Below are 21,115 nucleotides of genomic sequence, written 5' to 3'. Positions count from 1 at the left end.
CTCGACTATGCATATAATTGACAGATTTGGAAAGAAGACACTCTGACGTTTCCAAAACTGCAAAGATATTGTCTGTGAGTGCCACAGAACTGATGTTACAGGCGAAACCCAGATAAAAATCCAACCAGGAAGTGTCGCATTTTTTTAAACTGCCTCATGCCAATGACTCCTTATATGGCTGTGAATGAGCTACGAACGAGCTTACGTTTTCCACCTTTTCCCCAAGGTGTCTACAGCATTGTGACGTCTTTTTAGGCATTTCCCTTGAAGAATGGCTGTAAGGGACCATATATGGCATGTGGTCACATGGTAGCCATTTTTCCAATCGCTTCTTATGAGAAACCAACTGCCTCGACAGATATATTATTGAATATATTTGTTAAAAACACCTTGAGAATGGATCCTAAACAACGTTTGCTGTGTTTCTGACGATATTATGGAGTAAATTTTGAAAAAAGTTTGGTTGTAGCATTTTAGGGTCGATTTCTCAGCCAAGCATGATGAACAAACGGGAGCTATTTCACCTACAAAAATAATATTTTTGGAAAAAAGGAACATTTGCTATCTAACTGGGAGTCTCCTGAGTGAAAGCATCTGAAGTTCTTCAAAGGAAAATGATTTAATTTGGTTGCTTTTCTTATTTTCGTGAAAATGTTGCCTGCTGCCAGCAGAGCCATGATAAACTTACACAAATGCTTGTCTAGCGTTGGCTGTAACGCATATTTTGAAAATCTGAGATGACAGTGTTGTTAACAAAAGGCTAAGCTTGTGTTTGAATATATTTATTTCATTTCATTTGCGATTTTCATGAATAGGAAAAGTTTATAGGGGTATTTATGTCCATTGCGTTATGCTAATGCATTTGAGGCTATGATTACGCTCCCGGATACGGGTTTGCTCGTCGCAAAAGGTTAACATTGTTGTTATCTATTGCTCACCAGGTGCCCTTGGAAAGTTTCTCAATGAGCTTGACTCCACGATAAGCTCATTTCCCAGTGATGGTTCACCATTCATTGTACTGGGTGACTTCAACCCCCTGACACTCTTTCTTTCCACTCCTTTCCTCTTTTGACCTCATCCTTCATCAGTCCCCTCCCACTCACAAGGCAGGTAATACACTTGACCTCATCTTTACTAGAGGCTGTTCCTCTACTAATCTCACTGCAACCCCCCTCCATGTCTCTGATCACTGCTTTGCTTCTTTTTTCTCCATCTCTCCTCCAAACCTACACACTCAGCTCCTACCCAGATGGTCATGCGCCATCGCAATCTCCGCTCTCTCTCTCCCACCACTCTCGCCTCTTTAATCCTATAATCTCTCCCTTTTGCTCTCTTGACTCTGCCTCTTCGACACTACTAACCTCCCTTTTCGCATCCTTTGACTCTCACTGTCCCCTTTCCTCCAGGACAGCTCGGCCCTCCCCACCCGCTCCACGGCTGAGTGACTCACCGTGTTGTGTTGTGTTCAGCACTGATTGTTTAGTATAGCATCCATGATTTGTATCATCAATTGTGCGGTCTGTTTTGTTAATATGTTTTTATCGGAAATCACTAGGTGATTTGGTTTTTCTATTTCCGTTGTATGTAAGATGCTACTTGTTTAGATAAACGTCAACCTCAACTGAGAACGTGTTTGTTTGGTTCTTTTCAAATATAACACTGCATGCTCACAGAACAGGGCTGTTGGGCAGCTGTGCGGAAATGGAGGAAACCAACATTTCTATCTGGAGACCTTCTCCCATTCATCACTTCTCTCATCAACTCATCCTTAACTACTGGCTGACCAGTATTCTTTCTTTCTTTTCTCTCCAAAACATTTGAGCGTGCTGTCTATGACCAACTCTCTCATTATCTCTCTCAGAACAATCTTGTTGACCCTAACCAGTCAGGTTTCAAGCAGCTCACTCATCTGAGACCGCTCTCCTCTGTGTCACAGAGGCTTTTAGCTCTGCCAAAGTTGACTCTCTCCTCTGTTCCTCCTGGAACGATCTGCTGCCTTCGACACCATGAATCATCAGATCCTCTTCTCTACCCTCTCAGGGCTGGGTGTCTCAGGCTCTGCACACTTCTGGATTACATCCCACCTGACAGATCACTCCTGCCAGGTGGTATGGAGAGGATGTGTGTCTGCACCAGATGTTTGGAGCTAATTTCAGTTCAAAAGAATTGGCCCAAAATAAAAAATGAATGTAAATCAAATATTTTAAGGAAAAGTGAAGTAATGCATGTTGAAACATTAAAGAAAAAAATATGTAAACTAAAAATATTGAATTGTATGAACAATTCAAACATATTGAAAATTATTTTCAAAGAATTCAGTTGATGTTTGCATCCAATCTTAGTTCCGTTGGTCAAACAACTCATTTTCACTCTTGGTTCTTGTCCTTGACAATGTCTTTCCACCTTTTTCACGTCATCTTTTCTCTCCACCAAATTTTGGTACTCTTTTGACGTGGAGGCGGGGTTAGAGGGATAGGTGTGTCCAACAATCCACGAAGGACAGCAAAACCAATACGTTACTTACAAGCGTCATAAAACAACTAACTGGTAATAAATGTCATGGCAATCTGCTTCCAGCAAACTACTTCCTGTTTTAACCACTAACCATTTTAACCATTTAACCATTTTACCCTGTACTAGCTTGCGATTTTTTTCTGGTCCTTCTCATACTGGTATAGTGTGTATAAACTGTATACACTGAGTGTACAAAACATGCTCTTTCCATGACATAGACTGACCAGGTGAGTCCAGGTGTAAGCTATGATCCTTTATTGATGTCACCTGTTAGATCCATTTCAATCAGTGGAGATGAAGGGGAGGAAACAGGTCAAAGAAAGATTTTTAAGGCTTGAGACAATTGACACATGGATTGTGCATGTGTGCCATTCAGGGGGTGAATGGGCAAACAAAATATTTAAGTATCTTTGAACAGGGCATGGTAGTAAGTGCCAGGCACACTGGTTTGTGTCAAGAACTGCAATGCTGCTGGGTTTTTCACACTCAACAGTTTACCATGTGTATTAAGAATGGCCCACCACCCAAAGGACATCGAGCCAGCTTGACATAACTGTGGGAAGCATTGGAGTCAACATGGGCCAGCATCCCTGTGGAAAGCTTTTGACACATTGCAGAGTCCTTGCCCCCTGACAAATTGAGACTGTTCTGAGGGCAAAAAGGGGGGGGGGGGGGGGGGGGGGGGGTTGCTGCTTTTGTTTACAGAGACAGGTGTTGCAGCCAGTGGATGAGATATTCCTCTTCCTTACATATCTACCTCTGGGGTTGAAGGACATAGGATCATCATCGCGTGGGCCAACTTCCTGTACACACTGCTCAGAGAAGGGACCATCTTGATGTTACAAGAGAAAGTAAAGGCCAACTTGCTGGAGGAATTTAAAAGCTTTCCCCCGACATGCAGGTCATTGTTGACTGCACCGAGTTTATGTGTCAGACACCATCCTCACTTCTGCTGCAGAATAAGATGTTCTCCAACTACAAATCCCACTGCACAATGAAGGAATTAGTGGGAATAGCTCCTCATGGACTGATCACATTTGTGTCCTCGCTGTACACAGGCTCCATCAGTGATAAAGACATTTCAGTCAGGCATCCAACAGCTTCTCACAGAGGACAGGGCAGTAATGCCCGACAAGGGGTTCCTCGTCGAGGACCTTGTACCAAAGAAGATTTAACATCCCCCATTTCACTCAAAACAGAGCCAAATGCTAACAGAAGAAATTCATCAGACACAAGAGACCACGTGGAGGGTGTGATTCAGAGGGTGAAGGAGAACAAGTTGTTTGACACCAATATTCCCCTAGCTACTGCAGGAAGCATCCACCAGCTCTTCACTGTGGCATGCCTGCTCTTGTCAAGAAATGGGCCAAGGAGGTGTGAAGATACCGTTTTCTTCAGCCTAGAGGGAAATGGAGGGGGTTTGCTGCTTTTGTTTACAGAGACAGGTGTTGCAGCCAGTGGATGAGATATTCCTCTTCCTTACATATCTACCTCTGGGGTTGAAGGACATAGGATCATCATCGCGTGGGCCAACTTCCTGTACACACTGCTCAGAGAAGGGACCATCTTGATGTTACAAGAGAAAGTAAAGGCCAACTTGCTGGAGGAATTTAAAAGCTTTCCCCCGACATGCAGGTCATTGTTGACTGCACCGAGTTTATGTGTCAGACACCATCCTCACTTCTGCTGCAGAATAAGATGTTCTCCAACTACAAATCCCACTGCACAATGAAGGAATTAGTGGGAATAGCTCCTCATGGACTGATCACATTTGTGTCCTCGCTGTACACAGGCTCCATCAGTGATAAAGACATTTCAGTCAGGCATCCAACAGCTTCTCACAGAGGACAGGGCAGTAATGCCCGACAAGGGGTTCCTCGTCGAGGACCTTGTACCAAAGAAGATTTAACATCCCCCATTTCACTCAAAACAGAGCCAAATGCTAACAGAAGAAATTCATCAGACACAAGAGACCACGTGGAGGGTGTGATTCAGAGGGTGAAGGAGAACAAGTTGTTTGACACCAATATTCCCCTAGCTACTGCAGGAAGCATCCACCAGCTCTTCACTGTGGCATGCCTGCTCTTGTCAAGAAATGGGCCAAGGAGGTGTGAAGATACCGTTTTCTTCAGCCTAGAGGGAAATGGAGCGAAATCTGACTTCTCATAATTTATATTGATTCATTTATATGTGATATTAATATTTACATCCCAATTTGATACTTGAATTATTTGTGATACTGGCATTGACATGCTATTTTAAACCTTGATTATCAGTTGATTACCATTTACCAGTTGTGATCAAATATGCCACCTTTAGTTTTTCTATTTTAAAAGTTTGCTTCCAGTCTCATTAATCATCCTAGAGCGAAAGAATCCTGATTAAGAGTATCCTAGCCCAGTATTTTAGTAATTTTACATTTTGTGTTCTCTACACATTGAAGTGACTTGTCTATTCTAAAAACACACACACATGCACGCACGCACACACGCAGGCACGCAGGCACGCACACACACACACACACACACACACACACACACACACACACACACACACACACACACACACACACACACACACAGTCAAAAGACTGTATGGGCTCTAGCCAGCCATTCCCGTTAGGCCTCTGCACTCCACGGCTGTTATACATGGTGGTAACCAGCGGTTTGTCTAGCATTTGGAAATCCCTGTAAGTCTCTGTCACCTTCAGCACAGAGAGATCCAGCAACAGTCCAAGCATTCCTTTGTAGAGTGTACTTCCATATAAATTATGAGATCTTAAACAATAAAATACAGTAACTTTATAGCTTACCTCACTTTTCCTTCTGCCATGTGGTTTGGTGTAGGCTTGGATATAAACATCTTGCTGATGGGCCCAGGTTTCACGCCATGTAAGACAGTGGTTCCCAACTCACGGTCCTCGAGTACTCGCAACAGTACACATTTTTATTGTAGCCCCGGACAAGCACACCTGATTCAACTTGTCAACGAATCATCAGGCCCTCAATGAGTTGAATCAGGAATGGTTGCCCTGGGCTACCACAAAAATGCGTGCTTTTGGGTGTACTCGAGGACTGGAGTCGGGAACCACTGCTGTAAGACAAATACAGAACTATGTTTGCAACCTCTGAGAAAGAGAACCAATCATAGATTAGGAAAATACTGTTTTTGTAAACACTGAATGTGGACCACTAACAGTAAACACTAATCAATGAATGTGAGTGTTAAGCTCCTGTGGGTAAATCTAGACATTGTAAATGCACCTAAAATGTATTGTGCCATCGTTGTTTTGCCTCTGTACAGCTATGAACAGGAGGCACAACTGGCAAACTGAGCTGGCCTTCTGGAAGAGCAGTAAAACTGCATGGTTGCAGAAAGCAGTGCCTGCAACCATGCAATTGTGATGGGTGACGATGATAGGATCAGAATCCCAAAGGACAATCTATTTTAAACAGATCCCAGAACAAAAAACTATGGGTAGCACTTTGTAATAACTTCACGCAATAAAGCATTTATAATGGATTAGTAAATCATTTATTCACTATTTATTAATCATTACTCTCACAACTAGTAACCTAGTTTTTCACACATTTATTAACAAAATGTAAAGTGTTTAGCATTCATGAGAGCACCAACTGTTCCGGACGACTGTGTGATCACGCTCTCCATAGCCGACGTGAGCAAGACCTTTAAACAGGTCAACATTCACAAGGCTGTATTACCAGGATGTGTACTCAGAGCATACGCGGACCAACTGGCAAATGGGAAACAATGGACACACTCCAATTAGCATAGCATCCCAACAGATCCACAGATGACGCAATCTCATCTGCACTCCACACTGTCCTTTCCCACCTGGACAAAAGGAACACCAATGTGAGAATGCTGTTCATTGACTACAGCTCAGTGTTCAACATTATAGCTCCACAAAGCTCAACACTAAGCTAAGGACCCTGGGACTAAACACCTGTCTCTGCAACTGGATCCTGGACTTCCTGACAGGCCGCCCCCAGGTGGTAAGGGTAGGCAACAACACATCTGCTATGGTGATCCTCAACATCAGGGCTACATACTTAGTCCCAGAGACAACAACCTCACCCTCAATGTGAGCAAGACAAAGGAGATGATTATGGACTACAGGAAAAGGAGGGTCGAACACGCCCCCACTCACATCAACGGGGTTATAGTAGAGCGGTTCAAGAGTTTGAAGTTCCTTGGTGTCCACATCACAGACAAACTATCATTGTCCAAACAGACCAAGAAAGTTGTGAAGAGGGCACTACAATGCCTTTGCCCCCCCCATCTGACTGAAAAGAGAGACTGAAATGAGACTGAAAAGATTTGGCATGGGTGCCCATATTCTTAAAAATGTCTACAGCTGCACCATCGAGAGCATCCTGACGGGTTGCATCACCGCCTGGTATGGAAACTGCTCAGCATCCCACTGTAAGGCGCTACAGAGGGTAGTGCATACAGCCCAGTACATCACTGGGGCCAAGCTTTCTGCCATCTAGGACTTCCAGTGGCAAGTTTTTCATGTATGTGAACCCTTTGTAATTATCTGGATTTCTGAAATTGGTCATAAAATTTGATCTGATCTTCATCTAAGTCACAACAATAGACAAACATAGTGTGCTTCAACTAATTATATGTTTTCATGTCTTTATTGAACAAACCGTGTAAACATTCACAGTGCAGGGTGGGAAAAGTATGTTAACCATTGGATTTAATAACTGGTTGACCCTCCTTTGGCAGCAAATTAAAATATTGTAATTTGGTCAGATGTGTGACTAGGTTGTAGGTCCACGTGTTAGAATTTTGAATTTTCGGTTTGCGAAGTCTACACCCTCGCAAAATATACTCGCAGCTGAAGTTTCAGCACTGCCTTCACCCAATCCTGGTAAGTCCAAATAGTCAGTGGTGAAAACCCAAACACTGGAACTACTGCGGCTAGTTATCCTACACAATCCATTCTGCCGCGACAGATTCTTTGGTTTATGCTGAGAGATTAACTTCTTGCGACTAGCAATCCCGTATCCGGGAGCGTAATCACAGCCTCAAGCGCATTACCATAATGCAACTTTCCTATTCATGAAAATCGCAAATGAAATGAATAAATATGTTCAAACACAAGGTTAGCCTTTTGTTAACAACACTGTCATCTCAGATTCTCAAAATATGCGTTACAGCCAACGCTAGACAAGCATTTGTGTAAGTTTATCATGGCATAATGCTATGCTAGGCTCTGCTGGCAGCAGGCAACATTTTCACGAAAATAAGAAAAGCAACCAAATTAAATCATTTTCCTTTGAAGAACTTCAGATGCTTTCACTCAGGAGACTCCCAGAAAGATAGCAAATGTTCCTTTTTTCTAAAAAATAATATTTTTGTAGGCGAAAAAGGTCCCGTTTGTTCATCCTGCTTGGCTGAGAAATCGACCGAAAAATACTTCAACTATAACGGCAAACTTTTTTCAAAATTTGCTCCATAATATCGACAGAAACACGGTAAACGTTGTTTAGGATCCATTCTCAAGGTGTTTTTAACATATGTATTCGATAATATATCCGTCGAGGCAATTGGTTTCTCATAAGAAGCGATTGGAAAAATGGCTACCTCAGTTTCAGAATCTGCAAAGATTTTGTCTGTAAGTGCCCCAGAACTCATTCTACAGGCGAAACCAAGATGATGCATCAACCAGGAATTAGCAGAATTTCTGAAGCTCTGTTTTCCATTGTCTCGTTATATGGCTGTGATTGCGCAAGGAATGAGCCTACACTTTCTGTCGTTCGCCCAAGGTCTTAGCAGCATTGTGACGTATTTGTAGGCATATCATTGGAAGATTGACCATAAGAGACTACATTTTCCAAGTGTCCGCCTGGTGTCCTGCGTGGAATTCGGTGCGCAATTGCCAGCTGCTCGTACTTTTCCATTTGATATAGGGGAGAAACCATGTGTCCAAGAACGATGTATCAATGAAGAGATATGTGAAAAACACCTTGATGATTGATTCTAAACAACGTTTGCCATGTTTTCAGTCGATATTATGGAGTTAATTTGGAAAAAAGTTCGCGTTTTGAGGACTGAATTTTCTGATTTTTTTTGGTAGCCAAATGTGATGTATAAAACGGAGCTATTTCAAATACACAAAGAATCTTTTTGGAAAAACTGAGCATCTGCTATCTAACTGAGAGTATCCTCATTGAAAACATCAGAAGTTCTTCAAAGGTAAATTATTTTATTTGAAGGCTTTTATGTTTTTGTTGAAATGTTGCGTGCTGGATGCTAACGCTAATGCTAACGCTAAATGCTAACGCTAAATGCTAACGCTAGCTAGCTACTTTTACACAAATGATTGTTTTCCTATGGTTGAGAAATATATTTTGAAAATCTGAGATGACAGTGTTGTTTACAAAAGGCTAAGCTTGAGAGATGGCATATTTATTTAATTTCATTTGCGATTTTCATGAATAGTTAACGTTGTGTTATGCTAATGAGCTTGCTGATAGATTTACACAATCCTGGATACAGGGGTTTTTTCATAGCTAAACGTGATGCAGAAAACGGAGCGATTTGTCCTAAACAAATAATCTTTCAGGAAAAACTGAACATTTGCTATCTGAGAGTCTCCTCATTGAAAACATCTGAAGTTCTTCAAAGGTAAATGATTTTATTTGAATGCTTTTCTGTTTTTTTGTGTAAATGTTGCATGCTGAATGCTAATGCTAAATGCTACGTCAGCCATCAATACTGTTACACAAATGCTTGTTTTGCAATGGTTGAGAAGCATATTTTGAAAATCTGAGATGACAGTGTTGTTAACAAAAGGCTAAGCTTGAGAGCTAGCATATTTATTTCATTTCATTTGCGATTTTCATGAATAGTTAACGTTGCGTTATGGTAATGAGCTTGAGTCTGTATTCACGATCCCGGATCCGGGATGGGGAGATCAGAAAGGTTAACAAGACGTTTATTTTTAATCCTATGTCATCCTAACACTTGTATCTTTCATCAATGTCTATGATGAGTGTTTCTGTAATTTGATGTGGCTCTCTGAAATTTCACTGGATGTTTGTTTGAGACAATGATTACTGAACATAACGCACCAATTTCAACTGAGGTTTTTTGGTATAAAGATTAACTTTATCGAACAAAACACACATTCATTATATCCGTCGAGGCAATTGGTTTCTCATAAGAAGCGATTGGAAAAATGGCTACCTCAGTGTTTTACGCAAGATTTTCTCCGGGAGACACCATGTGACTACTCGCTATATATGGTCCCTTACAGCCATTCTCCAATGGAAATACCTAAAAAGACGTCACAATGCTGTAGACACCTTGGGGAATGCGTGGAAAACGTAAGCTCATTCGTAGCTCATTCACAGCCATATAAGGAGTCATTGGCATGAGGCGGTTTCAAAAAATGCGGTACTTCCTGATTGGATTTTTCTCTGGGTTTCGCCTGTAATATCTGTTCTGTGGCACTCACAGACAATATCTTTGCAGTTTTGGAAACGTCAGAGTGTTTTCTTTCCAAAGCTGTCAATTATATGCATAGTAGAGCATCTTTTCGTGACAAAATATCTTGTTTAAAACGTTTTTCATCCAAAAATGTTAATAGCGCCCCCTATATCCAAGAGGTCCGTAGACTGCTTACAACATAAGGAAACAAATATCTGAACACATTTTGTTGCTGAACTATCCCATTACGTTTAGAGTTACTACCTTTAGAGGCCCAGTAAAAGTTAAAATAGTCTGCGGTTGAAAGACTGAAGCACTGGAAGCATTTAAAGGTTATACATGTAAAGAAATTTACCTTTTCGTCTGGATGTTGAGATCGCGCTTTGTGCCTTTGGATTACTGAACTAAACGCACCAACAAAACAGAGGTTTTTGGACATAAAGAGGGACATTATCGAACAAAACTAACATTTATTGTCTAACATGGAGACCTGGGAGTGCCACCAGATGAAGATCATCAAAGGTAAGTGATTCGTTTTAACGCTATTTCTGACTTTTGTGACACCTCTCCTTAGTTGGAAAATGGCTGTATGGTTTTCTGTGGCTAGGCGCTGACCTAACATAATCGCATGGTGTGCTTTCGCCGTAAAGCCTTTTGAAATCTGACACAGCGGCTGGATTAACAAGACGTTTATTTTTAATCCTATGTCATCCTAACACTTGTATCTTTCATCAATGTCTATGATGAGTATTTCTGTAATTTGATGTGGCTCTCTGAAATTTCACTGGATGTTTGTTTGAGACAATGATTACTGAACATAACGCACCAATTTCAACTGAGGTTTTTTGGCATAAAGATTAACTTTATCGAACAAAACACACATTCGTTGTGTAACATGAAGTCCTGTGAGTGCCATCTGATTAAGATCATCAAAGGTTAGTGATAAATTGAATCGCTATTTCTGAATTTTGTGAGCCCTCTCCTTGGCTGCAAAATGGCTGTATGGTTTTCTGTGTGACAAGGCGCTGACCTAACATTATCGCATGGTGTGTTTTCGCCGTAAAGCTTTTTTGAAGTCGGACACTGTGGTTGGATTAACAAGAAGTTTATCTTTAAAATTGTGTATAATACTTGTATGTTTGAGGAATTTTAATTATGGGATTTCTGTTGTTTTGAATTTGGCACCCTACAATTTCACTTGCTGTTGTCGAGGTAGGACGCTGATACCAGAGAGGTTAAAGTCACTATTTCCATCATGGTGAAATCCCTGAGTGGTTTTCTTCCTCTCTGGCAACTGATTTAGGAAGAACGCCTGTATATCTGTAGTGACTGGGTGTAATTAATAACTTCACCATGGTCAAAGGTATATTCAATGTCTGCTTTTTTTTAACGATCTACCAATAGGTGCCCTTCATTGCAATGCACTGAAAAACCTCCCTGGTCTTTGTGGTTGAATCTGTGTTTGAAATTCACTGCTCGACTGAGGGACCGTACAGATAATTGTATGTGTGGGGTACAGAGATGAGGTAGTCATTCCAAAATCATGTTAAAACCAGTTGCGACGAGCAAACCCGGATCCGGGATCCTATTTATAGCCTCAAGCTCATTACCATAACGCAACGTTAACTATTCATGAAAATCGCAAATGAAATGAAATAAATATGCTAGCTCTCAAGCTTAGCCTTTTGTTAACAACACTGTCATCTCAGATTTTCAAAATATGCTTTTCAACCATAGCAAAACAAGCATTTGTGTAAGAGTTTTGATACCTAGCGTAGCATTTAGCGTAGCATTCAGCATGCAACATTTTCACAAAAACAAGAAAAGCATTCAAATAAAATAATTTACCTTTGAAGAACTTCGGATGTTTTCAATGAGGAGACTCAGTTAGATAGCAAATGTTCAGTTTTTCCAAAAATATTATTTGTGTAGGACAAATCGCTCCGTTTTGTTCGTCACGTTTGGCTACGAAAAAAAACAGGAGTGTAATTATCCCCACAAGCTCATTAGCATAACGCAACGTTAACTATTCATGAAAATCGCAAATGAAATGAAATAAATATATTAGCTCTCAAGCTTAGCCTTTTGTTAACAACACTGTCATCTCAGATTTTCAAAATATGCTTTTGAACCATAGCTAAACAAGCATTTGTGTAAGGGTATTGATAGCTAGCATACCATTAAGCCTGTCATTCAGCATGCAACATTTTCACAAAAACAAGAAAAGCATTCAAATAAAATCATTTACCTTTGAAGAACTTCAGATGTTTTCAATGAGGAGACTCTCAGTTAGATAGCAAATGTTCAGTTTTTCCAAAAAGATTATTTGTGTAGGAGAAATCGGTCCGTTTTGTTCTTCACATTTGGCTGAGAAAAAAACCCTAAAATTCAGTCATAACAACACAAACTTTTTTCCAAATTAACTACATAATATCGACAGAAACATGGCAAACGTTGTTTAGAATCAATCCTCAAGGTGTTTTTCACATATCTATTCGATGATAAGTCACTCCTGGCAGTTTGGTTTCTCCTCTCTTCAAAATGGAAAAATGCGCGCACCTGGAGATTGCGCAATAGTTTCGACGGAGGACACCCAGCGGACACCTGGTAAATGTAGTCTCTTATGGTCAATTTTCCAATGATATGCCTACAAATACGTCACAATGCTGCAAACACCTTGGGGAAACGACAGAAAGTGTAGGCTCTCTCCTTGCGCATTCACAGCCATATAAGGAGACATTGGAACACAGCGCCTCAAAAATCTGGCTCAGTTCCTGTATGAAATTTCATCTTGGTTTCGCCTGTAGCATTAGTTCTGTGGCACTCACAGACAATATCTTTGCAGTTTTGGAAACGTCAGAGTGTTTTCTTTCCAAAGCTGTCAATTATATGCATAGTCGAGCATCTTTTCGTGACAAAATATCTTGTTTAAAACAGGAACGTTTTTCATCCAAAAATTAAATACTGCCCTCAGAGTTTCATGAGGTTAAACACTAGTGATCCACACAAATAAGATGCCGTACTGCAAACCACTGTGGTACTGATCCGTTATTTGCCTGTTTGTAGCTCACCTGTTAGCTTGCATGATTCATCTCCTTCAACCTCTCAGCAAGTAGCTGTTTTCACTGACTGGATGTTTTTGTTTGTCTCACCATTCTCGGTAAAATGCATACAATGTGCATGAATGGCCCAGGAGGCTGATAATTTCCTATATACTGGCACCAGCATGCTTGGCACTGACAATCATACCGCGCTCAAAGTGACTTAGACCTCTGCAATCCGCCCTGGCATGTTGTAAATTAACTTCTGGGCCACATCCTGACTGATGGTAGTCCATTATTGCATAATCAATGCTTGGAGTTTGTCCGAATTTGTGGGTTTTTGTTTGTCCACCCGCCTCTTGAGAATTGACCACAAGTTCTCAATTGGATGAAGGTCTGGGGAGTTTTCTGGTCATGGACCCAAAATATTAATGTTTTGATCCCCGAGCCACTTAGTTATAACGTTTTACTTATGGCAAGGTGCTCCATCATGCTGGAAAAAGGTATTGTTTGTCACCAAACTGTTCCTGGATGGTTGGGAGAAGTTGCTCTCGGAGGATGTGTTGGTACCATTCTTTATTCATGGCTGTGTTCTTAGGCAAAATTGTGAGTGAGCCCACTCCCTTGGCTGAGAAGCAACCCCACACATGAATGGTCTCGGGATGCTTTACTGTTGGCATGACACAGGACTGATGGTAGCGCTCACCGTGTCTTCTCCAGGCAAGCTTTTTTTCGGATGCCCCAAACAATCGGAAAGGGGATTCATCAGAGAAAATGACTTTACCCCAGTCCTCAGCAGCTGTACTTTTTGCAGAACATCAGACTGTCCCTGATGTTTTTCCTGGAGAGAAGTGGCTTCTTTGCTGCCCTTCTTGACACCAGGCCATCCTCCAAAAGTTTTCGCCTCACTGTGCATGCAGGTGCACTCACACCTGCCTGCTGCCATTCCTGAGCAAGCTCTGTACTGGTGGTGCCCCAATCTCACAGCTGAATCAACTCGCTGGACTTTCTTGGGTGCCTGAAGCCTTGAAGTTCTTGATGATCCGATAAATGGTTGATTTAGGTGCAATCTTATTGGCAGCAATATCCTTGCCTGTGAAGCCCTTTTTGAGCAAAGCAATGATGACGTCACGTGTTTCTTTGCAGGTAACCATGAATGACAGAGGAAGAACAATCATTCCAAGCACCACCCTACTTTTGAAGCTTCCAGTCTGTTATTCAAAATCAATCAGCATGACAGAGTTATCTCTAGCCTTGTCCTCGTCAACACTCACACCTGTGTTAACGAAAGAATCACTGACATGATGTCAGCTGGTCCTTTTGTGGCAGGGCTGAAATGCAGTGGAAATGTTTTTGGGGGATTCAGTTCATTTGCATGGCAAAGAGAGACTTTGCAATTCATTGTAATTCATCTGATCACTCTTCGTAACATTCTGAAGTATATGCAAATTGCCATCATACAAACTGAGGCAGCAGACTTTGTGAAAATTAATATTTGTGCCAATCTGAAAACTTTTGGCCACGACTGTATTTCCTGTAACATACTTTGTTGTTTCCTTATTCTTTTACCATTGATATGTTCTAGGTCAGGGATCATCAACTAGATTCAGCCATGTGATGATTTTTTTGTGAGTGAATGGTCGGGGTTCCGGAACACAATTACAAATAATTTATAACACTGCAATTTGACCGAAAGAAATCCAAACAGATACATTTGACAAAAACATGATCATTTCAAACCTTGCTTACATTCGTATATACGATCCTCTGTTATGCGTAGGAATACTTTGGAACATATTTCCAAAATTAAAATAACTGGTGTTTTTACAGTCTTTTATATGGCACAATAAAAATTGTGGGGTGGGGGGGGCAACTAAAACCACCGGCGCTCTAGTTTATTTTGAGACCTTAAGGAGAATTAGGTACTGCTGGAATGTCTACCAATGGCATGTCTATCATTTTGTGAGGAATTTCGCTGGTCATTCAAAAAATGTATTAAGTATTTATAAAGTATAAATAGCTCACACTTTAGATGAGGCCGTGAAAAAAACGGAACTAATGATTAGTAAATGGTTCATAAGGACCTATATTAAACATATTATCTATGGAGTATTGATTAATAAATGATGAATACACTATTTACTGATCCATTATAAATGCTTTACTACGTGGAGTTATTGTAAAACCAAATACACCAAATAAACGCTAGTAAAACCAAATGCATGCTTTTCAACCGATCGCTGCCTGCACCCGCATGCCCGCCTAGCATCACCACCCTGGATGGTTCCGACCTAGAATATGTGGACATCTATAAGTACCTAGGTGTCTGGCTAGACTGCAAACTCTCCTTCCAGACTCATATCAAACATCTCCAATCGAAAATCAAATCAAGAGTCGGCTTTCTATTCCGCAACAAAGCCTCCTTCACTCACGCCGCCAAGCTTACCCTAGTAAAACTGACTATCCTACCGATACTCGACTTCGGCGATGTCATCTACAAAATGGCTTCCAACACTCTACTCAGCAAACTGGATGCAGTCTATCACAGTGCCACCCGTTTTGTCACTAAAGCACCTTATACCACCCACCACTGCGACTTGTATGCTCTAGTCGGCTGGCCCTCGCTACATATTCGTCGCCAGACCCACTGGCTCCAGGTCATCTACAAGTCCATGCTAGGTAAAGCTCCGCCTTATCTCAGCTCACTGGTCACGATGGCAACACCCATCCGTAGCACGCGCTCCAGCAGGTGTATCTCACTGATCATCCCTAAAGCCAACACCTCATTTGGCCGCCTTTCGTTCCAGTACTCTGCTGCCTGTGACTGGAACGAATTGCAAAAATCGCTGAAGTTGGAGACTTTTATCTCCCTCACCAACTTCAAACATCAGCTATCTGAGCAGCTAACCGATCGCTGCAGCTGTACATAGTCTATTGGTAAATAGCCCACCCATTTTCACCTACCTCATCCCCATACTGTTTTTATTTATTTACTTTTCTGCTCTTTTGCACACCAATATCTCTACCTGTACATGACCATCTGATCATTTATCACTCCAGTGTTAATCTGCAAAATTGTAATTATTCGCCTACCTCATGCCTTTTGCACACATTGTATATAGACTCCCCCTTTGTTTTCTACTGTGTTATTGACTTGTTAATTGTTTACTCCATGTGTAACTCTGTGTTGTCTGCTCATACTGCTATGCTTTATCTTGGCCAGGTCGCAGTTGCAAATGAGAACTTGTTCTCAACTAGCCTACCTGGTTAAATAAAGGTGAAATAAAAAAATAAAAAATAAAAATTGTAAAGTGCTACCAAAGTATGTGATTAGAGATATTAGTAAAAACATTGATGACAGTGTGAAATAACTATATCCTACTAAACCAAATGCCAAATATATTGAGGCCTGTGTGTTAGTTAGCATAAGAAAATGAAGAGTACAGCATAACCCTATGCCAAACACTTCCAGCATTTAATCTTGACACTTGAACTTAACCATCTGAACTTAAAGGAAAACTCCACCAAAAACTATATTTTGGTATTTGTTTCATTAGTCCATTGTTAACATAGTACCAAATTGTTTTTCTTGTCATCACTCAAGTTTTCAAGATATTTAACTTTCAAAATATAGAAATGATCCCCCTATGATGCATTTTGCAGCATCATACAGGGATGATTTCTGTATTTTGAAGTTACATATCTTCTCCTATTTGTATCTTGTATACAGTATGCAGTATATACATCTCATTCCAAAATCATGGGCATTAATATGGAGTTGGTCCCCCCTTTGCTGCTTTAACAGCCTCCACTCTGCTGGGAAGGCTTTCCACTAGATGTTGGAACATTGCTGCAGGGACTTGCTCCATTCAGCCACAAGAGAATTAGTGAAGTTGGGCACTGATGTTGGGCGATTAGGCCTGGCTCCTGCAGTCAGCATTCCAATTTATCCCAAAGGTGTCCGATGGGGTTGAGGTCAGGGCTCTGTGCAGGCCAGTCTTTTTCTTCCACAACAAAATCAACAAATCATTTCTGTATGGATCTCGCTTTGTCCACGGGGATCATGCTGAAAAAGGAAAGGTTCTTCCCCAAACTGTTGCCACGAAGTTGAAAGCACAGAATTGTCCAGAATGTCATTGTATGATGTAGTATTAAATAGTACCCGCAAAACACCAGTCTCAACGTCAACAGTGAAGAGGCGACTCCGTGATGCTGGCCTTCTAGGCAGAGTTGCAAAGAAAAAGCCATATCTCAGACTGGCCTATAAAAAGAAAAGATTAAGATAGGCAAAAGAACACAGACACTTGACAGAGGAAGATTGGAAAAAAGTGTTACGGACAGACGAATCAAAGTTTGAGGTGTTCGGATCACAAAGAACATTCGTGAGACGCAGAAAAAATTAAAAGATGCTAGAGGAGTGCTTGATGCCATCTGTCAAGCATGGTGGAGGCAACGTGATGGTCTGGGGGTGCTTCGGTGGTGGTAAAGTGGGAGATTTGTACAGGTTAAAAAGGATCTTGAAGGAGGAAGGCTATCACTCCAATTTTCAACACCATGCCAAACCCTGTGTACAGCGCTTAAATTGGAGCCAATTTCCTCCTACAACAGGACAATGACCCAAAGCACAGCTCCAACCTACACAATAACTATTTAGGGAAGTAGGAGTCAGCTGGTATTCTGTCTCTAATGGAGTGGCCAGCACAGTCACCAGATCTCAACCCTATTGAGGTAGTGGTGGAAGCAGCTTGACCGTATGGTACGTAAGAAGTGCCCATCAAGCCAATCCAACTTCAGATTACCTCAACAAATTGACAACTAGAAAGCAAAAGGTCTGCAAGGCTGTGATTCGTCAAAGAATCCTCCATTTGCAGCAAAGCAGAGTTAGGACAATTTTTATTTCAATTAAAAATCATTCTTTATAACTTTGTCAAACATCTTGACTATATTTTCTATTAATTTTGCAACTTATATGTTATCATGGAAAACAAGGTATTTTCTAAGTGACCCCAAAAATTTGAACGATAGTGTATATGTTATTATATTTTAAAATCAGGGGCCATGACCCCTTTAGGGTAAACATGATTGGCTAATATCCACCTACCCTGGCAGGCTGAATGAGGAGTCCTGGCTCACCACTGAGGAGAGGGAAGACAAATTAATTATTACATTTAAAAAAAAAACATTTATGTGCAACCTTCACATTCCAGAGCAATAACTTAGAAAATGTGTTGCTTTCTTTCCCAGTCATTGAAATTAGACAAATTCCTGACATTGCTGCCCTCTAGGTTTAGACGAGAAATTGCATGTACTGGCACAGCCTAGATGGTGGGTGGGTGGCGTTTGTGCCTGGATAAGACAAAGCAGCTAGCAAGGTACTGCTCCATGTCAGGTGACATTTGTAGTGTAGCTCTGTAGAACGTGCTATCTATATCCATAAGTGTCCAGATAGCCATGTACTTTGAAATGTTTGAATCCTTCTCAAATGTAAAGTAATTTGTGGATTCAAATAAAGTTTTTAAAATGTGTGTGAGAGCGTCGTAACTAGGGCTTTTGCAGTGACCGTATTACTGCCACACTGGCAGTCATGACCACACTGGCAGTCATGACCACAGTAAAATTCCACGTGACCGTTGAGTCATGGTAATCTCCTCTTATGCACTCTGGACATGCGTTGGTAATACCCAACTCGCTAACAACCATCAGGTCACTAATGGAAAGTTCTGCATGGAAAGCTCTGTATCTGTGGGGAGGCTGCCTTAATCGACGTCCATGTTGTCGGCACCCGGCGACCAGATCTTATAAGGGGTGTTAAAGGGCAGAACGGCAGATTTTTCCACTTTGCCAGCTCTGGGATTCAAACCAGCGACCTTAACTGCAAGGCTACCTGCCGCCCCAGGCTACTGGCCTGGTACTCAGGGCTCTATTGTCCCTTTAACCGCTCTGACATCAATGTAAATGGAATCGAAAATGACAAACCCATCAAAACAGTATGTGCTTTTAAAACTCACCTCACTGTGATCAATTTGAAGAAAGAAGTTCAACAACTGTTTGAAACTGAGTGTAAAATATGGTCATTGTGGATGTTGTTTCAAAACCTAACAACAAAATGAACAGTGCTTTCTAAGGTGATGATTCATTCAAAACACCCATACGCATATTAGAGCTTATGCACATACACCTTTTAGCCGAAGCCAACCACCAAAACATTTTTAAAAAAAATAACTATTGTGTTATACAACACAGCCTACCTCATTTCACACACGATTTAAGATGTCTTTGGTACATAAATGGTCTTGCCTATACTTCAAAATTAAACAAATTCTAGTAATTGCCTTTGAGCGTGGACCGTATTATTATGCATACTGGATGGACCTGATGCTCCAAACTTTTTATCCATGAGTCTGGGCCTAGGCGATGCTTGTATTTTCAGAATTAATAGGCTGACACATTCCTTTTAGCCACAGAATCTCACCACTGTGTTTCCATCTCCTTCTCCATTAATTTCTCCTTTCTCTTTTGTTGTGAAAACACGCTACTGTAGCCCATGGCATACAGGGTTTGGATGGAGTATTACCTGTCGCGCAGCGAGAGGATGCATGCTCCTCCAACGGTGTTTAAGGCGTGGAGTGAAATAACCGACATGATTGAAAAACGAACCAGCTATTCGAGTGCATATGGATGACATCGTTACTCCCCTGCCCATTTGATAATGGGCCATTCTAAATTAAGAAACTAACTTTAAATATTAGTAAAGACAATAATAAATTGAGAATAGCAAAAATAAGATCATTTTATGAGAGACCATCGTGTGCAGGCTGAGACAAGGAACAGAGCAAGCTTTTTTTCTCTCAAACCATCTGTATGTTTTGATTTCTAAGAGTCTAAAGTTTGTATCATTTACAACTATAGTTGACAAATAAATCTAACATATAGGACCTGTTTCAAATTATAGGCTATTTTTTGCATTCCAATGCAAGTGCCTTTCTATTTTATTCAGCTAAGTTAAATTATATTATTTAGACGTACCTAAAATAAACATTTGTGATGTGTATATTAAATTGATTTAAATGTAGATGTTCAAAAGGCACGCATGTGCGGAGGCCTGGAAATGCTAATCGTGTTTATCCTAATTAACGACAATTACCGTGAGACCAGCAGTCTTTTGCATGACAATAACCAGCCGACAAAATGTCATGACCGCCACAGCCCCAGTCCTCACCCCTAGAAGCCTCAGGTGAAGCCAGTACAGCCTGTACACTGGTGAATCTCTCCAGCAGCAACACACTCTGCATCTCCTCAAAACCCAGCTCCTAGAAAGAGCGAGAAAAGGAGGGACAGCGAGAGAGAGAGAGAGTTAGGAGAGAGAGAGTTAGGAGGCAAGACTACAGATCCATCCCTTCAGTCTAGTGGCTTCCTCTCCTTGTCTGCTTTGAGAGTGATTGGAGAGTTAAATGTAAACTTATGAATGCAGCACAATGCTTTCCCCTGTCCTGTGTTTTCAGATCAGTGCAGATGTAGGAGACCACTTTAGACTATTAAGATGCACCCTAAAACTCATAAGTGCATGAACAGTAACACCCCTAGATGTTATACAAATTTGTTGCAGCCCTGAACTAACTCACCTGATCACCTATTCAATGACTTGATTATTAGTTAGCAAGTTGAATCAAATGTGATGTAGTTAAAATACATGGAACGGCTGGGGGTCCCAGGGGAGAGTTGAAAACCTGGCCTAAACTCCAGTCATCCTGTCCTTAGCTGCTTGTCATGAAGGAAAGGAAATTAGCCAATTTAGTAGATCTAGAACATAACCAAAGGCTGCCATTTCACATACGTGTTGTGTGACCATGGACAGCACATCAGCACGTGTGTACGCAGGCTTGAATTGTGTGTGTATTAATATTTGATGTAGTACTCTGAAGTTGAAGGGGCTGTGTGTGTGTGCGCGCGCGTGCGAGCGAGCGGCTGAATCCAAAATCATTCCCTTCTCCTTCACCTCGCTCCTCCACTTAAGCGTTCAAGTGCACCTCCGCCATATGCACAAGTGTCCAAAGCTGAGGGAGTGAAAATTATCAAGGGTGACAGAGCTAATTAGA

General features: G+C 41.2%; 1 protein-coding gene and 1 long non-coding RNA gene across 5 annotated transcripts in view; one reads left to right on the top strand and one right to left on the bottom strand.

Annotated features, from left to right (window-relative positions):
* The first annotated feature begins 8,622 nt into the window (after positions 1 to 8,622).
* LOC149972552 (uncharacterized) overlaps positions 8,623 to 21,115 on the top strand; it is a 66,065-nt gene continuing 53,572 nt past the window's right edge. Inside the window, exons 1-2 of the long non-coding RNA XR_016491027.1 lie at positions 8,623 to 8,742; positions 9,113 to 9,174. This is a non-coding gene — a long non-coding RNA (uncharacterized LOC149972552). The remainder of the gene's footprint in view (positions 8,743 to 9,112; positions 9,175 to 21,115) is intronic.
* zgc:123010 (RRM_SF domain-containing protein) overlaps positions 17,976 to 21,115 on the bottom strand; it is a 34,554-nt gene continuing 31,414 nt past the window's right edge. For 2 of the 4 annotated variants that reach the window (XM_090217200.1, XM_090217201.1), the window contains exons 11-12: positions 20,164 to 20,329; positions 17,976 to 18,154 (exon numbers count right to left, since the gene is read on the bottom strand). In XM_090217200.1, the coding sequence (XP_090073326.1) occupies positions 18,117 to 18,154; positions 20,164 to 20,329 (204 nt within the window). In that variant the 3' untranslated portion in view covers positions 17,976 to 18,116. The remainder of the gene's footprint in view (positions 18,155 to 20,163; positions 20,330 to 21,115) is intronic. The other 2 variants (XM_090217203.1, XM_090217202.1) reach the window with 1 other exon arrangement.

The sequence above is a fragment of the Oncorhynchus mykiss genome, chromosome 23 (assembly GCF_057628025.1).
Source record: "Oncorhynchus mykiss isolate SJ-2025 chromosome 23, ASM5762802v1, whole genome shotgun sequence".
In the NCBI taxonomy this organism is placed as follows: domain Eukaryota; kingdom Metazoa; phylum Chordata; class Actinopteri; order Salmoniformes; family Salmonidae; genus Oncorhynchus; species Oncorhynchus mykiss.
The sequence above is the reverse complement of the archived record's forward strand: the minus strand, read 5'-3'. Positions and strand labels throughout refer to the sequence as shown.